The sequence below is a fragment of the Chelonia mydas genome, chromosome 14, assembly GCF_015237465.2.
Source record: "Chelonia mydas isolate rCheMyd1 chromosome 14, rCheMyd1.pri.v2, whole genome shotgun sequence".
Taxonomy (NCBI): Eukaryota; Metazoa; Chordata; order Testudines; family Cheloniidae; genus Chelonia; species Chelonia mydas.
Window position 1 is genome coordinate 16956220 of NC_051254.2, and position 24240 is coordinate 16980459.

General features: G+C 46.1%; 1 protein-coding gene across 1 annotated transcript in view; it reads left to right on the plus strand.

Moving 5' to 3' along the window:
* Positions 1–9071: 9071 nt before the first annotated feature.
* Positions 9072–24240, plus strand: part of MGAT5B (alpha-1,6-mannosylglycoprotein 6-beta-N-acetylglucosaminyltransferase B) — a 177251-nt gene continuing 162082 nt past the window's right edge. The window contains exons 1-2 of the mRNA XM_037914627.2: positions 9072–9822; positions 21479–21591. Coding sequence (XP_037770555.1) covers positions 9755–9822; positions 21479–21591 — 181 coding nt within the window. The 5' untranslated portion in view covers positions 9072–9754. The remainder of the gene's footprint in view (positions 9823–21478; positions 21592–24240) is intronic.

Genomic DNA, 24240 nt, shown 5'->3' on the forward strand with positions numbered 1-24240 from the left:
TAACCTAAATGTTTTGAAACACCAGGCATGAAATATGCATCAGAGAAACAACTGTATCTGTTTGATTCCTCTTCCTGCTTTCCTCATTGCACCATGAGATGTTCCTGCAAATCTAGGTTTCCTGGCTAATGTTAGTGTTTATGAGTTTTTGCACATTGTCAGTGGGTGCTGTTATGACATTACTAATGCCTCAACACACCCGCATAAGATAATGGACAATTGCCTCTTGATATGCTGTCTGGAGCCACAGTAAAAGCACATTAAATGGCGATTTCAAACACAATAAACTGCTTGTTATTTATTTACATTTTTCATCTGTCTACTGGCTCCAGCTGGAACCTGAGCAGTCTCAGGCTCCCAATCAATATGTCAAACCGAAGGGCGATCACAATTAGAGGCTGGAGTGGGACTTGAGCTAATTTGTGGAATCAGCTCCTTCTGCCAGGTGCTGCAGGGATGCCTCTCAAGCCATGAGATGGCCTTCCCGGTACTCTGCAAAGCCCAGGAGACAGCTGACCCCAGGCTCTTCTGATGTGTGTTCTGACCCTCGCTTGTTCTGCTGGGAGTAATTCAGGTGAGTTTGGTTCACTGGGCATTTGAACTGTCTGGCATTTGGTCTCATTCTCCTCTCACTTTTGCTGTTTCTTTTACAGTCTGGTCTGGATCCTCCAGTGCATTGGGCAGGGACAGTTCTGTCTTGCTCTGCTGGCACTAAGCTGCCCTTAAGCAAGCATAGCCAGCCATCGGAGCATGCCATCTTCACAGGCGCATCCTCCAAAGGGGGAGAGATACTGTGGCTGTTTCTATTCCTGCCACCGTGCTGGCCACTGATACAAGGAGCATGAATGTGGAAAAGAAGATGTGGCCAGAGCTCCTTACCTTCCTGGCAATCCCTGGCTGCCAGAATGGCACCTGGCAACCTTTGGCAGAATGCTCTACCTGATTATTATTGCTAGCTGTGATGGTGGCCTGACTTTGTTGCCTCTCAGCCTGGTGTATACCAGGAATAACTCCAGTGCACTCAACGGCCCAGTCCTGCTCTCACTCACCCTGGTGCAAAACAGAATTGAGCCTGTTGAAGCCAATGGAGTTCACAGGTGTAAAACCAAGAGAATCAGGGCCAGGGTTCTCTGATGCTCTTTCAGTATTGTCTTGATTTGCAGACTGTCTATCTCAAGCTGGCCCTCATCCCCAGAGTATCTGAGCACCTCCTATTACTGAAATGATTACAGTGCTTTTGCTCTCATGCTTCCTTCTTGGCCACTAAGATGCATGCTTAGAATGTGCGTTTGTTTGGCTTTCTGTGAGAATAGATCTGAGAATGAGGGCTGTAACAGGGTTGTCTGCCCCTGTCAAGGTTCCTTCCCCACTCTGAACTCTAGGGTACAGATGTGGGGACCTGAATGAAAACCTCCAAAACTTACTTTTACCAGCTTAGGTTAAAATTTCCCCAAGGTACAAACTATTTTACCTGTTGCCCTTGGACTTTTGCTGCCACCAAACCAAACGTCTAACCGGGTTTATTATTGGGAAAGAGCAGTTTGGAAATGTTTTTCCCCCAAAAAATCCTCCCCAAAACCTTGCACCCCTCTTCCTGGAGAAGGTTTGATAAAAATCCTCACCCATTTGCATAGGTGACCACAGACCCAAACCCTTGGATCTTAAGAACAATGAAAAAACATTCAGTTTCTTAAAAGAAGAATTTTAATAGAAGTAAAAAGAATCATCTCTGTAAAATCAGGATGGTAATTAGATTCAAAACATAGAGAATCCCTCTAGGCAAAACCTTAAGTTACAAAAAGATACAAAGACAGGAATATCCATTCTATTCAGCACAGCTTATTTTCTCAGCCATTTAAACGAACAGAATCTAATGCATATCTAGCTAGATTACTTACTAAGTTCTAAGACTCCATTCCTGTTCTGTCCCCAGCAAAAGCATCACACAGAGAGAGAGCTTTTTGTTTTTCCATCCCCCCAACTTTTGAAAGTATCTTGTCTCCTCATTGGTCATTTTGGTCAGGTGCCAGCAAGGTTATCCTAGCTTCTTAACCCTTTACAGGTGAAAGGATTTTTCCTCTGGCCAGGAGAGATTTTAAAGGTGTTTACCCTTCCCTTTATATTTACGACAGCCCCTTTAAGGGCCAGGAACCCTGGGGCCAGCCAGACCATTTCAATTATTAGACCCAGCTAGGAAGAGAGCAAGTGATTATAAAAGCCAGCAAGTGGCTAAGTTGTTGCAGAATGGAGGTGGGCTCTTGTGGTAAGTTCTATAGCAGCAGGAGTGAAGGGAAAGATGCCTTACTTTAGCATGGAGGGGGGTGTAGCCAAGGGTGGCTAGAGGAACTGCTTTGTTTGGATGTTTTGTCTGAGTTTTTGAGTTTAAAGATGAAAACTGTGCCCTGCAGGAAGGGCCTGACAGGGTGTGGTGTCAGTCCTTGGGCTGGGGAGGCAGGCCAGTGCACTACTGTAGGAGAGCCTTGGCACAAGCAGGGTGGGGGGTTCTATTGGGCTACAGCAGCAAGGGTAGTGGTTCTTAGGTCATACAAGATGCAGTACCCTGAAAAACACAGCTAGGTCTCCTCTGCTGAGCAGTTCTAATTGTCTGATTTCTGTAATGTGTGTTGGCAGGCATGTTGAACCAGCTACTCCCTGTGGTTTTGACAATACAATCCAGCCCTGTCCTGCTCTGTGCCTTGTTTGGAGTAACTGCATTCAGAGATGCTGAAAAACACCTGGGACTCCCCTTACAGAGGGGATCAAATAACTTGCTTGCTGCCAAGAATCAAATTCTAGTTAGAGGCAGTTGTTGCTGGTGAGGAGCAGGGTCTATCCGTGGCAGGCAGTTAGGAAGGCAGTGTAATCTAGTGCACAGGGCAACACAGAGTGGGAGTCAAGTGGCCTGGGTTCTGTTCCTTGCTCTGCCACTGGTCTGCTGTGTAACCTTCTACTCTCTGTCCCTCCCCCGCCCTTTGGTCTGTCTTGTCTAGCTACATTGTAAGCTCATTGGGCCGGGAATTGTTTGCACAGCTCCTAGCTCAGTAGGATCATGATCTTGGCTGGGGCCTCAAGGTGCTGCTAATTAATGAAGTGTTCCCAACTCCCATGATTTTATTGAGTCTCCAATGATTCAGTGCTTTCCTGGAACCCCCAGCTCTGGGGGGCATATGATCATGTGACAACTGTCTGAGATCTTACTTTAAAAAACTAAGTTTCTAGCCCTTGTGATTTCTAGAAAGAAAGCAAAAAGAACTAGGGCTGTCAAGCAATTAAAGTTAGTTGTGTGATTAATTACTTAAACAATAGAATACCCTTTATTCAAATATTTTTGGATGTTTTCTACATTTTTAAATTGATTTCAGTTACAACACTGAACAAAAGTGAACAGTGCTCACTTTATATTTTTGATTTCATGTATTTGCACTGTGAAAAATGAGGTGAATTGAAAAATACTAATACAAGTACTGTAGTGCAATGTCTTTATCATGAAAGTTCAACTTACAAATGTAGAATTATGTACAGAAAAACTGCACTTAAACACAACAATGTCACCTGAAAGTGAGAACAGTTGTTTGTATGGCACTGTTGTAGCTGGTGTTGCAAGATATTTATGTGCCAGATGCACTAAAGATTCATATCTCCCTTTGCTCTTCAACCAGCATTCCAGAGGACATGCGTCCATGCTGATGACAGGTTCTGTTTGAACATGATCCAAAGCAGGGTTGATTGACGCATGTTCATTTTCATCATCTGAATCAGATGCCACCTGCAGAAGGCTGATTTTTCTTCTTTTTTGGTGGTTCAGGTTCTGTAGTTTCTGCATCAGAGTGTTGCTCTTTTAAGACTTCTGAAAGCATGCGCCACACCTCATCCCTTTCAGATTTTGGGAGGCACTTCAGATTCTTAAACCTTGGGTCAAGTGCTGTAGCTATCTTTAGAAATCTCACATTAGTACCTTCTTTGCATTTTGTCAAATCTGCAGTAAACGTGTTCTTAAAACGAATAATGTGCTGGGTCATCATCCAAGACTGCTATAACATGAAATATATGGGTAAAACAGAGCAGGAGACATACAATTCTCCCCCAAGGAGTTCAGTCACTAAGTAATTATTCATTAACAAGCATCATCAGTATGGAAGAATGTCCTCTGGAATGGTGGCCAAAGCATAAAGGGGCATATGAATGTTTAGCATATCTGGCATATGAATACCTTGCAATGCTGGCTACAAAAGTGCCATGTGAATACCTGTTCACTTTCAGGTGACATTGTAAATAAGAAGAGGGCAGCATTATCTCCTGTAAATGTAAACAAACATGTTTGTCTGAGCAATTGGCTGAACAAGAAATAGGACTGAGCGCATTTGTAGACTCTAAATTTTAGAGTTTTGTTTTTGAGTGCACTTATGTAACAAAATAGTCTATATTTGTAAGTTGCACTCTCACAATAAAGAGATTGCACTTCGGTTCTTGTATGAGGTGAATTGAAAAATACTAGTTTATCATTTTTACAGTTGTGACAAAGTTCTGTCCTTGCCTCTGTGGGTCCTATGTTTCCTGGCGGATTTTGCTAGCCTCAGAGGCTCACTGTGACCCTCCACATAACCCTTCTTTCTCTAGGGACAAGGGTCATAGTCTACTGAGCCATTTTCATCATAAGCCAGCAAGGGAGGTGAGGAGAAGTTATCCTTCCTTGCACAGTCTCTGTTGTCTCCCAGTCTCAGTGATTAATCAGGGGCCAAAGGGGGTGGGAGGGGAGCCCAGGCCCAACCTCTACTCCAGGCTCCAGCCCAGGGACCCTAATAGTATCAGCTATGGTAGCTAACCTTTTAGAAACATGACATGTACAATTCCCTGGGCTACTTCTCCCACAGCAGCCCTCACTTCCTCAAGCTCCACTTCACCCTTACCTCAGAGCCTCCTTCCTGATATGGTGTGTACTACTCAGCCTCTCCAACAGCACAACTTCCTTCCACAGCTCCTGACATCCACCCCTACCTGACTGGCTGGGAGGCTTTTAACTAGTTTCAGCCAGCCCCTGATTGGCTTCAGGTGTCCCAATCAACCTAGCCTTCTCCCTGCCTTCTAGAAAGTTAATTGGCCCCAGGTGTCTTAATTGACCTGGAGCAGCTGCCATTTCACTTAACCTGGTACCAGGGATTTGTTTAGCCTGGAGCTAATATATCTATCTCCCACTACTTTTCTATAGCTATCTGGCCTTGCCCTGTCACACAGTGCAAATATTTGTAATAAAAATAATATAAAGTGAGCACTGTACACTTTGTATTCTGTGTTGTAATAGAAATCAATATATTTTAAAATTTAGAAAAACATCCAGAATACTTAATAAATTTCAATTCAGATTCTATTGTTAACAGTGGGATTTAAAACTGCGATTATTGTGATTAACTCAAAAATTAATCATGTGAGTTAGCTGTGATTAATTGCCAGCCCTAGTTAATTTCCATCAAAAACACTTTCAGGTTTTTGCTGAAACATCTAATTTTGGGGTTATTTTATAATGAAAAATACTATTGATGGGGGGGGGGGGGGGGGAGGGGAAATGTTTCTATGGAAAACTTTTAATTGTCTCTGATCTGAGCTATCCTGTGTCTGATTACGATGCTGCTTACAGTGTCTGTATATCTGTGGTACTCTGACTTTAGTAGAGTTACTCCTGCTTTATGCTGCATGAACAGGAGCAGAATAGATGCCCCGGGTCTTTATGGAAATAGGCATTGCAATGTCACAACAGTCATAACATGGCATTTTACCTTGATCCGCCTAATGCAGAAAATGTGGGGCACTTGTGTAAGTGCAGGAAGCCTGCAATTAGTTTATAAAAGAGTGGGTGTTCTTCTTATTGCAGTGACTGTCCTATTAATAAAGCAGCACCAGAAAAGCATTTGAAAAGCCATTTTGGGGAAGGGAAATAGTTTTCAAACTTTTTTTGGGAGGTGAAAAAAGCAAAGCAGGTGAATGGGGAAGGTAGGATGAAGAGGAGGAAGGAGACATGCATTCATAGAAGGAAGCACGTCCACTACAGAAAACTCACGTCCCCTGGTTGTTACTATTAGCTGTACTAAGAGGCACCACTGTGGGGTCAGGTGCTATTGTGCTAGCTGGTGTACACGCACATGGTGCAAAAGAGAAGGTCCCAAAGAGCTTGCTTCTTCAATATGTCAGACTTTGTGCCCAGGTTCACACCCTGAGTCATTGTAAATTGGGCACAAGTTGCCCCTCTTTGTTTAATTTGAGTTAGTGAATCTTGTCTCTGATTCCACCTGCTGGGATGTTTCACACTCATACAGGAAATGCTCATTAGTGGGCTAGTTGGGTATGCAGAAGCAGAGCTGGTACCATCAGGTCAATGAAAATTACATCCAACTGTACATAATGAGGCTGTAGGTTCCTTATGCTGCAATCCAAATGACACACAAAGCAACCATTCAAAGACATAATTCCAGCGGGGACTTTGGGTGGCCTCATAAACCACTGGAGCAGAATTCCCTCGGGGTTGCGTGGCTGCCTTTGTTAGTGCTGCTCACCTAGCCATACCACCAGCTCCACTCTAATCCAGTACCTGCACGTGCTCGTGCTCCCAGCACTCAGTGCTGCTCTCAGAGGCACCCAGGAGAATGCTGGCCCGAGCCTGTGGGTGCTGGTGTAACCCACACATTTCCCAAGTATGGTGCTCTGTCCCCTCTAGTGGCACCGAGACCACTTAGAGATGAATGAGTCTGCTACAGCCTTAGCTAACAGCCATGTGGCTTTTAGTTCATGGAGTAGAGGCTTATGCATTTAGCTCCAGAGATCCCAGGTTTGATCCCGCCTGCCGACAACCGGGATCTGTCGGTGTTACAGCTGTGGACAGCTGGTGCCAGTGTATGTGTGGGAAATCACCCTCCACCAATTCAAGCTCTTCTCTGACTACCATCCCATCCAACAATTTCCCTTGAGAGGGGGCTTCCATAGCCCTAGTAGGGCCTTCCTTCTACTGGATCTGAGAGGGAGGGGCAGGCATGAACAGGCAGGACTCTGCTACCTGTAGTGAGAGCAAGTCTTATCTGCATCGGTGGGAGTAAAATGGCATTTTATTTATTGAGAGTCTGCTCTTAAATTCCATGGCAGAGGGCTCACACCCCCTTCTCCCTCCCCCCGCAATCTCTGGGCACCCTTGGTTTACAAGAGCATGGGTGATCCACAATTAGGGTGACCAGACAGCAAATCTGAAAAATCGGGACAGGGGGTGGGGGGTAATAGGAGCCTATATAAGAAAAAGACCCAAAAATCAGGACATCTGGTCACCCTATCCACAATAAAGTTTGAGCAAAGCAGCAGCTGCTTCATTTCTTCCCAACACACCACACATCCGCTGATCTCCAGGTCTGTGACCAGTATGGCTCCAAACCCCTTCTGATCCTTCCCCACTAGAGAGATTCCACCCTCCGCCTCCTGCCAGGGCCTGGCCCAAGAGATGAGCTGTACAGTATGTTCAGAAGGTCAGCAAATTCAGGCTGTTTGTAGCTCTCAGTGCTGCTATCAGTCCCTTCCTGGGGGTCTAGTCCCTTCCATGAGAGTAGGAGGTTCTTACTAAAAGCATTTCCCATTTACATGCCGTTTCCCAGACAAGGTCCTACAAAGGCTCATCTATAATGATGGGACTAGTTATCACATCGGTGCTAATGTGACTTTCATCACAGAAACGTAGAACTGGAAGAAACCTCAGTAGGTCATCAAATGCAATCCCCGGCACTGAGGCAGGACTAATGGTGGTTGCCACTCAGTGGGGAGGTTGAGAACCTATGTATGTGTAACCCACACACCTCCTGGGTGTGGTGTTCTGTCCCATCTAGTGGCACTGAGGAGAGAGAGAGAGAGAGAGAGAGAGAGAGAGAGAGAGAGGAAAAAAAAAAAAAAGAGTCTGCTCTACAGCCTTAGCTAAGAGCCAGGTGGCTTTTAGCTCACGCGGTAGAGGCTCATGCACTAAACTCCAGAGGTCCCAGGTTTGATCCCGCCCGCCAACAACCTGGGTCCATCAGTGTTACATATGTGCTTGTCAGGCTAAGTTCTGCCCCAAGGTACCCTGGTGTAAATCTGCAGTAACTCCCTTTCAAGTGCTTTTGCTACATGTGTTTGATAGCTGGTTAGTGAGACGTGACCAGTGCGGCTGCGCTGCCTCTCTGATCAGTCTTACTCTTGCTATACGGCAAAGGGCCATGCTCTTATTAACAGTGCAGAAGATCAGCAGGTCTATTGCATTGCCCCAGATGCAATGAGCCCTGTGCATCAGCAGCTGAGGGCCTCTGTGGAGGAAACTTGAATAGACCAGGAGATGGATTCTGACTTTACTTACAGCACTGTAAAAACAGGAGCAGTCCCATTGTCCTCACTGTTGTGAGGGAGGCAGAATTGGACCCAAGGCCCTTCCTGCTCCAAGCTTTAAATATCCCCAGGCACTTTTCATCAGAGTAGGGGTTTGACCTGCCATCTGTTATGATCCCTGATGGTTTTTGGGTCGACTGCTGTCTTTCACCCCAGAGGTGGCTGCATTTTAGAGGTAGCATTGGCCTGCTAAACCCAGGGTTGTGAGTTCAATCCTGGAGGGGGCCATTTAGGGATCTGGGGCAAAAATTGGGGATTGGTCCTGCTTTGAGCAGGGGGTTGGACTAGATGACCTCCTGAGGTCCCTTCCAACCCTGGTATTCTATGATTCTAGGATAGTTTGTGAAACAGTTTAGGATAAAGGGTACTCTATTAATGTGAGATTTACTGTTGCTATTAAAATTTAGGAGTTCACTGATAGGGATGGGGGCTTGGTTATCTTTGTAAAAGATGCCAGGGGGTGAGATTTCAAAATATAGGTCTGCAGCTGAGGAAACATTGAAATCTCTGGAGCGAAGAAGTTCATAGGTGCTGGATCAGCCCTACCAACATAATCGCTCCTTAACAGAAGGCAACTGATGCCATCCCATGGCTACCACTAGATGGTGCCCAATCCACAATTTAACAGGAAGGTTTTCTCCAATCCCAGCTGGAGCAGTGCAGCCTTCTCTGGTGGAAACAATGCAGTGCCTACTCAGATTAAAGCAAAGGGCTGGATACCTAGGATTGTGCAAGGGAGCTCCCAGGATGGGATGGAGCTGGCTCTGATATCACATCTGTGGACACAGAGGGTTGGGAACACCATTGGAATCCCAGAACAGTGCAGACTTTTGACTTGGGAAGCCTTCCCAGAGGACAGCAACTAGCTGGAAGTACTGAATGCTGGTTTGTGTGTGTGTGTGTATGGGGGGGAGGAGGAGTGTCCGGCATTTGACTCCAATTAAGGTGAAATCTGGAGAGAACAGGAAGGAGAGCAAAAAGTGGATGTGATGAAGGAGTCAAGGTGCCTCCCAGCTGCTCCATCTTCTGTGGGGAGAGATGGATGGACAGAAGTGCTGCCGTTTGCGACAACCTGCCTCCAAAATGTAAATAAGAAAATCCCGCAAGAGAACCTGGTTCAGTCGTGCTCGCTCTGTTAAGATCTATTTCATCCAGAGCAGACAAACGCTCGCCACGGCTGCTCCATTGGAGGAGAAGTAGATTCCCTGGAGCAGAAGAGCTAAAACCCCTCTCGGTGAAGTTGGATTGGTCTGGGGTGCTTTCCCCACCTCTGTATACAAATCATCCTAATCATGGGCACTGTGTAACGGCATCATATGGCTGTCTAAAGTGTCGAGTTGCTTCCTTTTTATTTCTTATATAAGTTTGAACAATGATCACAGTCAATTCGGATGGAAAAATAATGATCAGAAGATGTCTTGTCACCTTGAGACCTTTTAGGTAAAGTTCTTTTTATTGCTCTATTTACCATTCTCCCTCCCCACCCCCTGCCTTTGCACCCCATCTTGCTGTTCAGCTTCAGGGAGCTGAAACTGAATAATTCATCTAAACAAATTTCCTAGCACTCACGGTCTTCCAGGGGAATCAATCCCAGATTAAAATGTCAAGAATTAAAGCAAGTTAGCCTTTAAGTCATCTTGATGGGAGCTGGTGTGTGGCTCTTGCATACTGTACCTTGCCTGCTAATTCATTTGTTATGCTAATATCAGTTGGGTATTAGTTACAGGTTTTTAATACTTTTCTTGGTGATATTTGCACCCACTGGGGAATTGATGCATACAAATTAAAAGCCAGCTTTGGCTGTCAGTAACACTGGTTTGAATCCAATGATAATGCGGTTGCTCCGGATTCACACGGGTAACCAAGAGCAGAATCTTGTCCAAAGTCAGACCTTCCAAGCTCCCCTCCCCCCCTGAATTTATGCATTTCTACTTACTGATCTCCTCCCCCCGCCTCAACAACTACAAAGTTTTTATGATTCCATTACTATTGATTTGCATAAACTCCTTGCTGTAAGTGTCTTTTTTTTTTTTTTTTTTTGTGGGTGGATGGGTGGGTGCGTGTGGACTGTCCATTAACATGCAAACTCTTCTCTAATGCTTGTGTGCTTTCTTTAAAACTGATTTGAGGAGTCATGCTTTATGCACTTCCAGCCTCCAAGGGGCATTGTTTGTTTGTGTCTTATGGGCGAGGAATTATAAAAGTTAGGTCTGAATCAAAACAAACCTATCACGGTGCTTTCTGATGGTCCAAGTAACACAAAAGCGTTGGAAGTGGATTTTGCAAACCAGGATACTGGCCTTTTGACTTGGCCAAAGGAAATTGGGTTTTGGGGGATGGAAGGGAGGGTCGGGTTATATTTTCTCACGTGGGACAGCTTTTGAGAATTATTGCTGCTGAAATTTCATCTGTCTAAAGAATTTATGTGCTCACCACCATTGTATCTGAGCACTTCACAATCTTTTACTGAAGTTATCCTCCGAACACCTCTCAGAGGTATGGGAGTGTGATTATTCCCATTGTTCAGATGGGGAACTGAGACACAAAGGAGGCTAAGTGCCTTGCTCAAGGCCATACAGGGAGTCTGTGGCAGAGCTGAGAACTGAACATAGGTTGCCCAACTCCTAGGTTAGTGCCCCAATCACTCGACTGCCCACCTTCTTGGACCAGCCAGGCAAACAGGTGGGGCAGGTAGCTCTGCTTGGTGAATAGACTTGGGAGTGGGTCAGCAAGGGGATGGTACCTCCTCGTTGGCTTGGCAGGGATTTTGTCTCCAATCTGATGGCAGGCAGGTTGGGGGGATACCAAATGGGGAGAAGGGGCACACCGATGAGGCTGGGCTGTAGGGCAGTTGCTTTTGGGTAGCAGAGCTTGCCTTGTGGAAGGAGGATAGAAGAGAAGGGAGAGGTGCCTAGCCACAGCTGGGCCACATGTTGAAGAGGGGGTGGGAGCAATTCCCACATCACTCGTCCTCCCTCTGCTACTGTGGGCCAATCCTGCCCTCAGTGATGTCCAGGGCAAAACTCTGATTGACTTAACAGATGCAACACAGAACTTCATGGATGGAGCAAGAGATGGATCGGGGCACACCATGAACTAGCTGGGAGGGGGAGAAAGGGGGGCAGTTACTCTGTAGTAATTCACCAGCTGTGCCAGTTGTGTCAAACACTGTACACAGCCATCATCCAGAGCTGTCGCTTTCTCTCCTGTTGAATGACACTCTGCTTAATAGAACAGCAGCGCCCAAGGTGCTGTGCTGGGCTCGGCAGCTGCCTTCAGCTGGGGACGGGGCCAGCGCTGCTTTGAGAGGGGCTGTTCGTTCTCTTCTAGAGATATGTTTATTAAACCCCAAGATGAAGTTAGTGGAAGAGTCTCCCGCTCCGGGAGCAGGGGAATCTCCTTCTAGCAGTGTCTTGGAAATAGGGCTTGAAGCAGGAGTAACAGTAATGAGTCCTAGCACGCTGGCCAAGTGTGATGAAAAATAGGCCAGAGACTGGAACAGGAGGGGAAATGTATGTGCGGATTCGGGGATGGGGCCAGGTGAACAGTTTGGGGGCTTGGGTCTTGCTAAGAGAATCCGGTACCTTGACAGTGTTCTCAATACACTAGGGCCTGATTCTGCTCTTACGCTGGTGTAAATTGGGAACAACTTTATTGAAAAGTTAAACCAGTGTGAGTTGAATCAGGCTTTTCTAAGAGATGTGTTTTCCTTGAGAGTTTATAGCACAGGAAAATAGATGTGATTGACTGTGGCTAAAGCACCTCGAGGGGTGTTCCCCCCCCCCCCCCCCAATCATTTAGACAAACTGGAGGCAAGGATTCTCCCTGGTTTAACTCAGCGATAATGGTGTTTGGTGGGAATATTTTTCTGAAGCACTGGAACCGAAAGGCTAATAACACCAGTGTGGTGGGCTTCCCTCACCACCTCGTCCTGACCTGCAATACCCACTTATTTTCTAGGCCTAAGCCCTGCTCCCCAGTTTTGCTGATGCTTTTTACCTCCTACTAGACTATCTCTTGAGCACCCCACAGATCAGCTAAAGGTGTCATGACCTGCACATTTTCTCCTATTCTAGCCCTACTTCTCCCTACCTCCGCTAATTTACCAGCGCACTTCAGTCCTCACCTGTGGCACACCCTGTTTGAACTCTGCCCTTGCAGATCCCGCGCCACCATTTTATGTGGTGACTGTGTGGTGAGATTAGCGTATGCTCTTAGGCCTTGCCTTCACTGCAGCTTTAGCTCAAGATATGATTCAAGTGCTCCCTTAATCCTACTCCTGTCCACACACGAGTCTCTAGCTCAAGTTGAGTGGTGCTTTGACCTCAAGCTACTGCAGGTGTGGGTTGACACTTGAGAGCTGTTGATGCTCACACTAGTAATGCAGTGGGGATATAGATACTGTGCTGTTAATCCAAACATCTGTGTGGATGCTCTCACTTGAGCTAGACTAACTCAAGAGCAGCTGACTGCTCTTATCCACACTTAAGTTAGTGCTGCAGTGAAGGCAAACCCTTGGAATCTAGACACCCCCCAACTTTGTGTAGTAATGTGGGTGGTTTGCAGTCCATAGTGGTCACCTAAATCTATGGAGACCACATGTCAGCTGGTGTTTAAGCATCTTATCTCCACTGAAGTCAGTGAGCTGGATCCACACGGGTGCAAATAAGCATAGCATCAGTGAAGTTGCCAGGCACTGACTGGAGATTTGGCCCATTGAAATGAAAGTGGTGCTCAGCTGAATTCATTAATCATCCTCTGGATAAGCTTAGTACGGTGAGGGAAAAGTTCCAAATCTGTGAGACGTGCCCTAGGAATGGAGGAGAGTTGCTGATTGCTAGCACTCTGTAAACATAGCAGGAGGAGATAAAATAATGGAGAGGAGGATTTATTTACAGAAACTTGTGTGAATGGCTCACTTCTAATGTGTCTAATTTCAAAATCAAAGGCACCTCAGTGATTGATTCTACCCAGCAGTACCCGAGAGAGCCAAAAGTGCATCACAAGTCAACTATAGTGCCTTACCCCAGCTATCTCTATGCTTCTCTTTGGGGAACTAAAGAGGAGTGCTGTGAAAGCTTGTAAGTAGAAAAGCCATTTCTTTCCTCAGAACTTTAGAATGCATTGTTCCCAGGGAGGATTAATGCTGCTTAGCATTTTGCTGTCGGGTGACCCAGTCTGAGAGGCCTCTGGTGTTTCAGGACCATGGAAAGCTCATGGGTTAGAAGGATGCTGCAGCCTTCTCCTGCACGCCTTTCCAGGATACCCAAATGATATATAGCACATCAGAATACAAATCCTCAGGGCCAGATTTTGCTCTGTTACAATTATGTGAATCTTTGATAACTCTATTAAAGACTATGCTGTTGTTCCAAACTGACAGTAAATAAACAGGGCAGAACTTGGCACTCTTCTCCTGGACATAGTCCTAAAGCAGGGGATTGTGAATACTTCAGTCCCAGGGTAGAATTCTGGGTAGAATTGTCACCAGAATCTTGTAAAATCAAAGCACCCTGAATTAAATTAATATGTGGTGACAGTCCACGCGATTAACAGCCAGCTTGGGATGTAGATGCTACATGGTCATCAAAGCTCTATGTTCAACAACAGGTACAGTTAATGGACTAGTTTTGGAAACGGGGTCTGATGCAGCTCTCAGGAAAGTCCATTGGTTTCAATGGAGTTAATTCTGACTTACACCAGTGTGAGGTTCAGTCAGGCCCCTGGTACCTTTTGGCCATTTCCCCAATACTAGGCACCAGCACAAAGAACTGCAGTACAAACTTCCATGGAGATGAGAGATTGAATGGAGAGCCTTCCCCTCCCCCCTCTTTCTCCCTATCAGAAAGGGAGAAAATCAGAACAAAATAAGAGCCTGCAAACTAAGGGTGAAACCCTCAACTCTCCTTATTCCTTGGAGAAATCCCACCAAGCTAAATGCTGTTTCTCTCCCAAGTAACCGATTTAGGATTTGGCCCTGGTATATCTTTTAAGTACCTAAAATCTTGAGTCTCCTCCCCTTCCTCTGCAATCCATTTGAAATTGTGAATTTTTTTCCTTCTAATGAGATGCTAGAATGCATGGCCCCTTTGAAATTTTTTTTCAGCAATTGTGGAGGGGTTTTCCTTCTTTCTTTCTCCCATGGTCTAAATTGTTAATTATATGTGGAGTTTAACTATCGCTCCTTGCCAGATCATAATTATGAAAATTAAAATGCATAAACAAGGCCTTGCATAATGATGAAGACATTATCAATAGAAAGGATTTGAAAGATGAGCAAGATCAGCTCTGATCATTTAAACACCAATCCCCCAGGTAATGTGTCATTAAATTATGCCTGGCGGGGTGGAGAGGAGGAAAGGGGGTGGCTGCACTGGATGAAAAGGGATAGATGATTAGAACCGCCCTCCAGCTGCAGCAGGGCACTGCTATTATTTGTGTTACTATCATGCCTAGAGACCCGTAGAACAGACATGTAGTAAGAGGGAGTCCCTCTTACCCTCACAAGCTTACACGCTCCATAGATGAGACTGCTATAAGAGAGGGAATAAGGAAAGTAGTATTACCATAGCTTACAAACAGGGAAACGATGCCCAGAGACACGCCCAGATTCTCGGAGGTATTTAGGCTCCTCACACCTGTGGATTTTAAGGGAATGTAGGAGCCTAAATATCTTTGCAGATCTGGGCCTAAGTGACTTGCCAAGGGTCATGCAGGAAGTCAATGGCAGAGTCCAGGACTGAACCCAAATCTCCTGAGGCCCATGGCAGTGCCCTAGCCACCAGGCCTCTCTTGGAAGGGTGCCATACTAATGTCTCCCCTATGTCTCTAACACCCTGAGAGGACACTCACCCCTACCGTAAGCAGGCACCATTCCCATTGCTTTCAAAGGGATTAACACCAAGGCTTAGCTTGGTTCCAAGAGGGTAGCAAATCAATCTACACGCCCCTGAGTGCCGAATCTGCAGGAGTTATGCTCCTTTTTTGCATCTTACATGCTTGATCAGATCAGCTCTCATCCAGGGAATAACTTGTCTCATCGCTTACCATGCAGCTAAGTTTGGCGCTGGTAGTCCAGAGTACAGCTCTCCTCAGGCACAGACAAAGAGGATACGGAAATGGTTCAGATTGCCACATAGCTCTGCCAATGCACTTCAGTCCTGGTGCTTGCTTTTCCCCCTTCGGAACAAAGGCAGGCAGTCTAGAGGTGGTTGGCACAACCCAGGAACTGAAAGAGGGCAGACTGCCCAGGAGATGTGCCAGATTAGTGCATCACATGGGCAGTCTTCACCATCTTGTCCTAGCCATCAAGGCCCTTCCCTCTCTTCCTTGACTCCATTGCTTTCCCACTCTGCCAAGATGCCAGCCTTGGCCAGCTGCTGCCACCTACAAGTGTCTTTGCATTTTCTTCTCGCCCCTTGTGCATGGAGCTCCCTTTCTGAGCTGACCTGATAGGCCACTACCCTCTTTGCATAGAAATCCCTTCTAGAAGTCCGCTTCTACTGCAGGGCTTCCAGGAAAACAGCTGGGTTGAGAGGTAGCTGGGGAAAGTCAATGGTTATAGAGCTAGAGCACATGTATGTATGGGGGTATTTATCCATACAGGGTGGCCTTGTGATTGGAGCCCTGGGCTGGGACTTGAGATACGGGTTCAAGTCTGAGTTGTGGGACAGTGGGCAAGTCATATAGGCTGTGGTTTTCAAACAGGCCTCTGGGAGCTGGGCACCTAACACCTTTACTTTCCTTTAGGAATCCCAGCCTTAATCTGCCCTCTGCCTCAACTGCCCATCTGCAAAATGGGGATAATAAATACCACTTCCCTATCACATAGGGCTTTGTGAGGATAAAATTCATTGACAATGGAGAGGTGCTATCATTGTGGCGATAAGGGGCATATAAATTCCTAGGTGTAGATTTATAGACTGAATATATCTCATCAGTTCCCTCTCCCCCTCGTTATGTTAGTCATCATCTTAGGTTGTAAGCTTGCCTGCATTTGTACAGCACTTAACATGATGGGGCCCTCATCGAGGGAGGCCATTCGTCTGGCTTTATACCAGAGAGCCCTGCTTTTCTGAGGTTTGTCCCTCATCCGAGACTGAGACAGAACGGGGCGTGAGTTTTGTCCAATAGAAGAGGGACATCACTTTGAAGAGTGCACTGCTCTGTCCCTGCTAGCATGACCTTGCACGTGGGTGGGTCCAATGTCATGTTGGTGCAGGGTGGGGTGGCATGCTCTTTGAAATGGCATCCTCTATGTGCCATGCAGGCCAGGTCACACCGGCATTGGACACATGCCATTACCAGAAGTACCAGAATATCTGGTATTCTGGGAATGCGTGTGTGACCACCCTATCCCTTTCCTCCTTCAGCTCTTCAGACACTCCTAGTACTCCTAATGATGAATAGCTGCTCAAACCATTTCCATTGACTCAGCCTCCTCTGAGATCAGAAGCCAGTTTTTTTCTCTCTTTGGACCCCAAACATCATGGGATCTCCAAAGCTCTTCCCGTAGGCCTCGATGCTCAGTCAAGATGGTTAAAAGTGACTAGGGGTGCCTCAAAGTTAATGGGAGCGGTGTCTCTAACTGAGCTTTGTGCCTTCAAAAATTCCCTGCTCACTATTTTAGCATCCAATTTGAGACTCCATAAAGGGGCCTGATTCTCAGACAGGGCTGAACACAGGCCCTCTGAAAATGAGACCCATTTAGGAGGTCATTGGTTGGGCACCCCAATCACTAGTCACTTCTGAAAATCTCAGCCACCATTGATCATATTCATGATGAGTCTCCCTAGTTTTCACTTATTTACTCCCATCCTTGGGTCTCACTACAGAGGGTCAATTTTCTTTTTGTTGAAGCTTTTATTTAAACAAAAGATGGCTTTTTGACTGCATGGAAATTGGGATCATAGTCAATGAAAACCAAAGACCCAAAATCTTCAATTTTCAACAACGGAAAGACTAAAAAATAGGCTTTTGTTTTTTTGGGCGTTTAAAATGAAAATTTCCCATTAAAAGTTTCAATGAAAACATTTTCTTTGCAATCTTTGGTGGAAAATAAAATACATTTCCCAGCCAATTCTAGGTGTCTCGTTCTTCACTTCCCCACCCAATCTTGCTGCTTGAGTAGGGGTGCTGTCTATTGAGGAAAATCTTTAACTCAAAGGAACTTGGAAGACCCTCAGACCTTGCTTTTTCCTTTATAACAATGCAGTTGTCACCCAAATAGATTCTGTGTTTTGACCTCTAATTCATCTCTTGAAGGGTATATGTCTGGCTGCTGGAACTGGAATAATAAAGGAGAGATTTCACATCTCTGAAAATATAGAGTTGGCTTGAGAAAATGCTTTTTTATTTTTCTGTGCCACATACACCTTTTTAGTCCCACTGAGTATGTTCCATTTATCTAGTGGAGACAGGGACCTAGTTCCTTGCCAGTTAGAATAATGTCCACTTCAGCTCCCAGCCTACTCAGTGGAATGAATCAGGCAAAAGAGGAAACAAGGCAATTGTGATGCCTGATGTGTTTATTTCAAATTTAGTTCAGCAGCTAGATTGTTGTGAATGGGGATGTCCCCCTGTAAGCCCTGTGTCTTGCCTGTCCCCCAGACTGCAAAGCTTAGCACAATAGGTAGTTCATGCAACTGATGGCAGCCTAGTTCCAAATAAAAATAGTATTCTACAATCATTGTGCACAGCTGTGAATGACTAAGGAAAGGTGCAAAGTCTCCTTTTTTGGAGTTTTTCTCAATATGAAAATCTGAGTATCTAAGAACTTATATTCTGGTAGCCGCTAGAGACCTCGGCTGAGATCAGGGCCTATTGTGTTAGGCACTCTACAAATATATCCTAAGCAGAGTTATTTGAATAACTGTTTTTGCTAACGATTCTCAATAATAATTAATAAAAACATTATTTCAGGTCCAATCAAAAAAGAAATGTTGGGCAAACCAAAAGGTTAAAAACATTGTTTCAGTTGAGCAAAAATTCTTTGTTTAGTTTTTGTACGCTTTTTGTTAATGTTGTTGTTTTTAAAAACAAATAAAGGAAATTTCAGAACAACTTAGTTTTGAATAAGAAAACCATAACATTTCATTTTGATAATATTGAAACAATCTTTTTGAATTTTTAAAAATTTGTTTTAGTTAAAAAAATGTGAAATTAATACAAGTTCATGAAATGTTCAGGTGTCACCCAATCTGCATTTTTACCAGAAAAAGGTTTGGGGGGGAAACTTTTGTCCAGTTTTGATAAGCAACAATCCTTGCACCAAAAAGCTGACATCTCACTAGCTAGGACTCTCAAATGGTAGGAGGGGAATCAGAGGCACAGAGAGGCAATACTGCTCAATAGCAGAGCCAAGATTAGAACTCTGGTCTCTTAAGTTAGTGCTCTTCTTACCTGTCAGCTCTGTGTTCTTGGGGAACCAGGGTGCAGTATCCAGCCTGTCTGACTCACAAAGGACCCCCCGCCCCCCAGCCTCTGCTTGAACCAAAACCAGTCAGAAGAAAGACTTGCGAAAAGACAGCAGGGGACACACTTAAACCCTTCTGGACAAGGGTGACAGGATTAAGGCAACTCCCCTAGCCTCATCTGCATCAAAGACGGGATAGGGAGGCATCTCCATTAGCATACAGAATGGAGAACAGAGATTCTAAGGCAAGAACCTCACTGAACTCTGGGACCAGGGAAGCACTGCATGATGGGGGAATCTCTGCTCCAGATGTTAATGAACCTACCCCTGCACACACCCAGTGCAGTAGTTATCAGACCAATTCTACCAATAAATCCTTTACTGGTATCCAAAATACTGAAGCTACCTAATTGCATCGTGAGCTCCTGCGAAGGAACACCACCCATAGCCAGGAATGATCAGTTCCTATTCTCTAGCCCGAACAAAACAACTCTGGTACACTCCCTTGAGCCACCAGTTTACCCGTTAACAAATCTAGTGTTCTCCCTTGAACCATTGTTGTTTCCCGACAAAAAACCCCTTCCCATGCTCAAGTAAGTGTTCTGATGCTTGGATCCAAAATCTGCATCAGTTCCACTGGGACTTCATCTTCTCCTGACTGAGCGTGCTGGGGGCTCTGCCAGCACTCCAGACCTTCAGCTATCACCACCACCTGGGAACCCTGACTGGTTCAAGGTTCACGGAGTGGTGAGAATCCAGCTCACTTGTGCGCGCTCTCTCTTTCTCTCTTTCTCTCTTTTTCTTTTTCTACTCTAGGTATAGCTTTCTAACTTGTGTGATCAGTTATAGTTTTCTAAACCTGACTTTTGTAATCAAATTTAAGCTAGATTTAATATTGTAATTGTTTTGTTTGTTTGGGTCTCCTTGTATGATTATTACTTGGCAAAATTAACTTTTGTGGTTAAGCTGGTTGCTTCCCTCCCTCTCTCTCTTGTGGTTTTGGCTTCCCCATTTGCTCTGCAGCAATGCTCCTCTTACCTAAGCTAAAGATTCCTGCAGCGCCCAAAAGTCCTGTAGGGTTTGCTTATCAAGTGCGTTACTACCAGAACAACTTATAATGTGAAAGTGGGGAGAGGGACGCGCTGAACCTGTGTCATATAAGGGTGGCAGCTTGAAGGTGTGGCTCGACCCTGCTTACTCAGGTGTACTCTATTCCGGTGTGGTGCCTGTGGCAGATGAGGGTGGCAGCTTGGAAGTACTGCTCAACCCAGCCTGCTGAGTCCAGGGACATATGAGGGGTCAGCTTGGGCGTGCTGATTGAGCCAGTCCACTCAGATGCACTCTGTTAATGTGTGTGTTCATCTGATTCTGGGGCTGGAGGAACCCAGCCCTGGGGAACCTAGGTCCTGCAGGATAGCGCTATTGGGAGGGAGCTTGCAGAAGGGAGAAGCATAGCTCTGTATGAGAACACAAGTGACACAAGCAGTACATTGATAGAATTACAGACCCCCCCCCCCAGAAGAGTACCCCTAATAAATGAGCATACCCCAACATAATGGGCAAATCTGGTAACACCCTATCCTGTGGACCATGCTGCCTCTCACTAATATATCGTGTAAGCACTTGTACAGTGCTCATCAACACCTCTTAGCGGGGTGCTGGATGGCTAAGGCATTGGGAATAGAATGTGAAGCCTTTCACCTTTAGTTTATTAGCTCAGATTGTATTGGCTGGACAGATTCCCCTAGGGAGCAGAGAGAAAGGGAATAACAGTGGACAACTATGCAAAATGGGACAAAGGGACAGCCAATGAAATTACAAGGCAATACATTTAAGAGTGATCAAACATAACACATAATCACCCTGTGGAACTCACTGCTACAAGATATCACTGACACCACGCACTAGGATTCAATAGAGGATGGATAATAATGAGAGCATCCACAGGGTCATTAGAGGCAAAATATCTACAAGGGATATCAGCCCTCATGCTTTAGGGCATAAGCCAACCACAAATGGCTCGATCAACAAAGAGATTTAAATTCCTCACTGCCACTTTAGGTTCCTAGGTCCAAAATTTAGATCCTCAGAACCCCCACTTGGCTACTAGCTAACCCAGTAGGCACCTAAATTCTGTTGGTGCCTTTGTTTCTGTCAGTAAAGTCCCCTAGGCACCAAAATTTCTGCTGGATGGCATACACAAAGCCACCTAAGTCTTGACAGCAATGAGCTGCTCAGTGCCTAGTGCACCTCTAAGCCTGGCCTGCTGCTGGACTAGATGGACCGTTGGTCTGATCTGGCTTGGTATTTCCTATGTTGCTAAAACAGATCTACACTGTTGTCTTGGCCAACTTTCTTTGAATGGCCAAGAGGACCAGGATTAAGAATCAATTGCTGAGGGTTAGAGTTCAGGTACATGGCATGATTGCCCATTCCACCTCTCAAATGCCCCTCCCCCCATTTTTTTTCTCATACAGAATTTTCAGTAAGAAAAGACAGTGCAAGTGAGCTCTTGAGGGGGCTTTGTGTGGAGGCGGTTTTGCTGAGAATCAGACCACAGGACTTGTGGGCCTGTCAGTGAAGAGACCCATATCTTACTTGTAATTGGTGGGATAACCTGTTTCGCAAAGAAGCCATTACTGATTGTGTCTCACCTTATCTTTTCTTTTTCTCCTCCCTCAGGATATTTGTGCTGGGCATTGGATTTTTCACCCTGTGCTTCTTAATGACATCTTTGGGAGGCCAGTTTTCAGCCAAAAGGCTGGGAGACTCTCCCTTCACCATCAGAACCGAAGGTAACTGAGATTTTAACTGTTTTGAAAACTATTTTAAAAGAGGAGAACTTGTGCTGGTTTTGGCTCCTTGTGACTAGTATGGGAATAAATGCCTCTTCTGGGATAGATGAGTACAGGGAAGTGGTAGTGCACTGTCAATGTCTGCTTCCTGCTGGAGTATGACAGACTTACCCGTGTCTAATAGCTCCCTCTACCGGCTCACTGGGTAGAGGCCTGTGTTTCTGGAGCCGCAGATCTTGAATTGGTTGAAATGCCAAGTGTATGGGCTGCTTGACTATTTCCATTCAGCTCTTTGTCATTACAAGCTCCATAAACAAGGAGGGCGGAGAGGGAGGAAATCAGATGGAGACTGCCATTTTTGCAAAGCCTCCTCGAGAACATCACAAAGTGTATGGAGGGGGATGTAAACCATGAAGCTCTAGCAGTGTTTGGTGCAAGGCATTGTGATGACACCTGGTGTATAGAGAACCTCGGTGATCTGAATGCAAGGGGCTAGATCGGAGGTGGGCAACTATGGCCCACGGGCCACATCTGGCCCGCGGGACCGTCCTGCCTGGCCCTTGAGCTCCCGGCGGGGAAGCTAGCCCCCAGCCCCTCCCCAGCAGCCTCATCTCGCAGTGCCGCTAGCAGTCTGGATGGCTGGGCTGCAAGCACCTGCCGGGCAGTGGGGCTGTGAGAGCCACCAGATATAATGTATTAAATTGCTCCCTGTAGCAATGTGCTACTTATGGAGCACCAGGACTGGCAGCTGTAAGTAGTACACCGTAAGTACCACGTTCCTACGGGGAGCAATTTAATACACTACACCGGCCCTCCATACTGTTTAGGAACCCCGATGTGGCCCTCAGGCCAAAAAGTTTGCCCACGCCTGGGCTAGATCCTCAGTTCATGTATGCTGTTGTAGCTCCATTGACTGTGCCAGCTTACAGCACCGGAGGCTCTGGCTCAGGACTGTGGCAGGCTTTGTGGTTGTAGACAGGTTTGGTCACCAGGGAGTGAAAGTGTGGAGAGTGATGTTTTTGCCATTTTATTTTTTTTGTCTCAAAAGGAGATACTATGATGGGAAACTAGTGGATCAACTGTGTGTGTGTGTGTGTGTTAAATTTTAATACCCGTAAAAGTACTCTATAGAGGATGGAGAGGGAATAGGTGAAGTGTTCTGATTTTAATGGAGAAGCTCACTGGGAGAAGTGTTGCACAAGGGCAGCTCCTAGGATTGAAGGGATGTAACCCATTCCCTTCTTTTCCTCAGCCCTGTGTATTCCTGACACCTCCAACCTCTGGTTGCCTCCTACCCTGATCCCCCCTCCACCCCCCTACCCAGGCCATGTAGGGATCCTGCTCATCTGTTTGTGGGGTGAGTTCTTGTTGCCTCTGCTCACCTCCCATAATGGACTGAGGGGTCAGGAAATGGGGCTGCAGTGCAGCAGAAATGTGGGAGGATGGAGAGAGAATTGGGTGCTGGATGGCACAGCTGATGGGGAGTTGAGGATGGCGTGTGTCGTTAGTGCTGTGGCATGTTGCTGGTGTTGTAGAGTTGTTAATGCTGCTATTCTCGGAGCTCCAGTGTTAGCTGCACCAGCAGAGTGCACAGCGTGTTGATTCAGCAGACCTCGGTGCTGTTCAGAAAGAAAGACCACAGGCTTGGATCAGTGACGAAGGTGCTCGGCCAGATTTACTGTCTGCAAAGCACGGTACTGGAGCCCTGTCCAGTAGCTCACAGGGACACTAACACGTGTATGCCCGTGACAAGGTAAAGGATCAGCCAGCAAACAGGATGCTGTCCCCTCAGCCGATGTATGCCCCTCCCATGACTTCTCCTTTTATACAAATAAATGACATATTATGCTCCATATGTTGTTTGTTATCACCCTGGTATCTTGTACCTGCTAGTTCAAACAAAACCTCCTCATCTATTATCCTGTCATCCCATCCTTATCTTATAAGGGGTCGGTGTGTTCCTGTATAATCTCATGGGAATTGGTTTATGTGGTTACTTGAGAACTCTGGGTGTTCTTGTACCATCCTCTCTGGTTAGATGCGCTTACTTGGTTAGCCAATACCTGGTGTTACACTACTGACAAGGTCTACTTTGCTTCATACTCTTAGTTTATGCCTAAGCCTCCAGCAAGGCCTACATGCATTAACTAGTGGGATGAGCATATGGCAGGGGTACTATGTAGCCATGCAGGCCAAAAGCTGCCACACTCCAGTAGCCTTGATCCACTAAAATCTATTGGTGACATCAGTGATGGTTTTGCTACAGTAAAGAGTGTAGCAGTAGCTTCAGAAAAGTGGACAGGTGGGCGGATAGTGCTACCCTATATATGATACATGTCATCATCCCTGTAAAAGGGTCAGTTGGCATTTCCTAAGTAGAAATACTCCGCCCTCATGACCACTGATCAACTAATGGGAGTTTGTTCTGACAGTGTGCATGGGGTTGCCAGGTGTCTGGTTTTCGACCGGAATGTCTGGTCAAAAAGAGACCCCGGCAGCTCCAGTCGGCGCTGCCGACTGGGCTGTTAAAAGTCCGGTCAGTGGTGCAGCAGGGGCATGGGGCTAAGGCAGGCTCCCTACCTGCGCTGGCTCTGTGCCGCCTCCTGAAGCGGCCGCCAGGTCCCTGCAGCCCGTAGGCGCTGGAGTGGC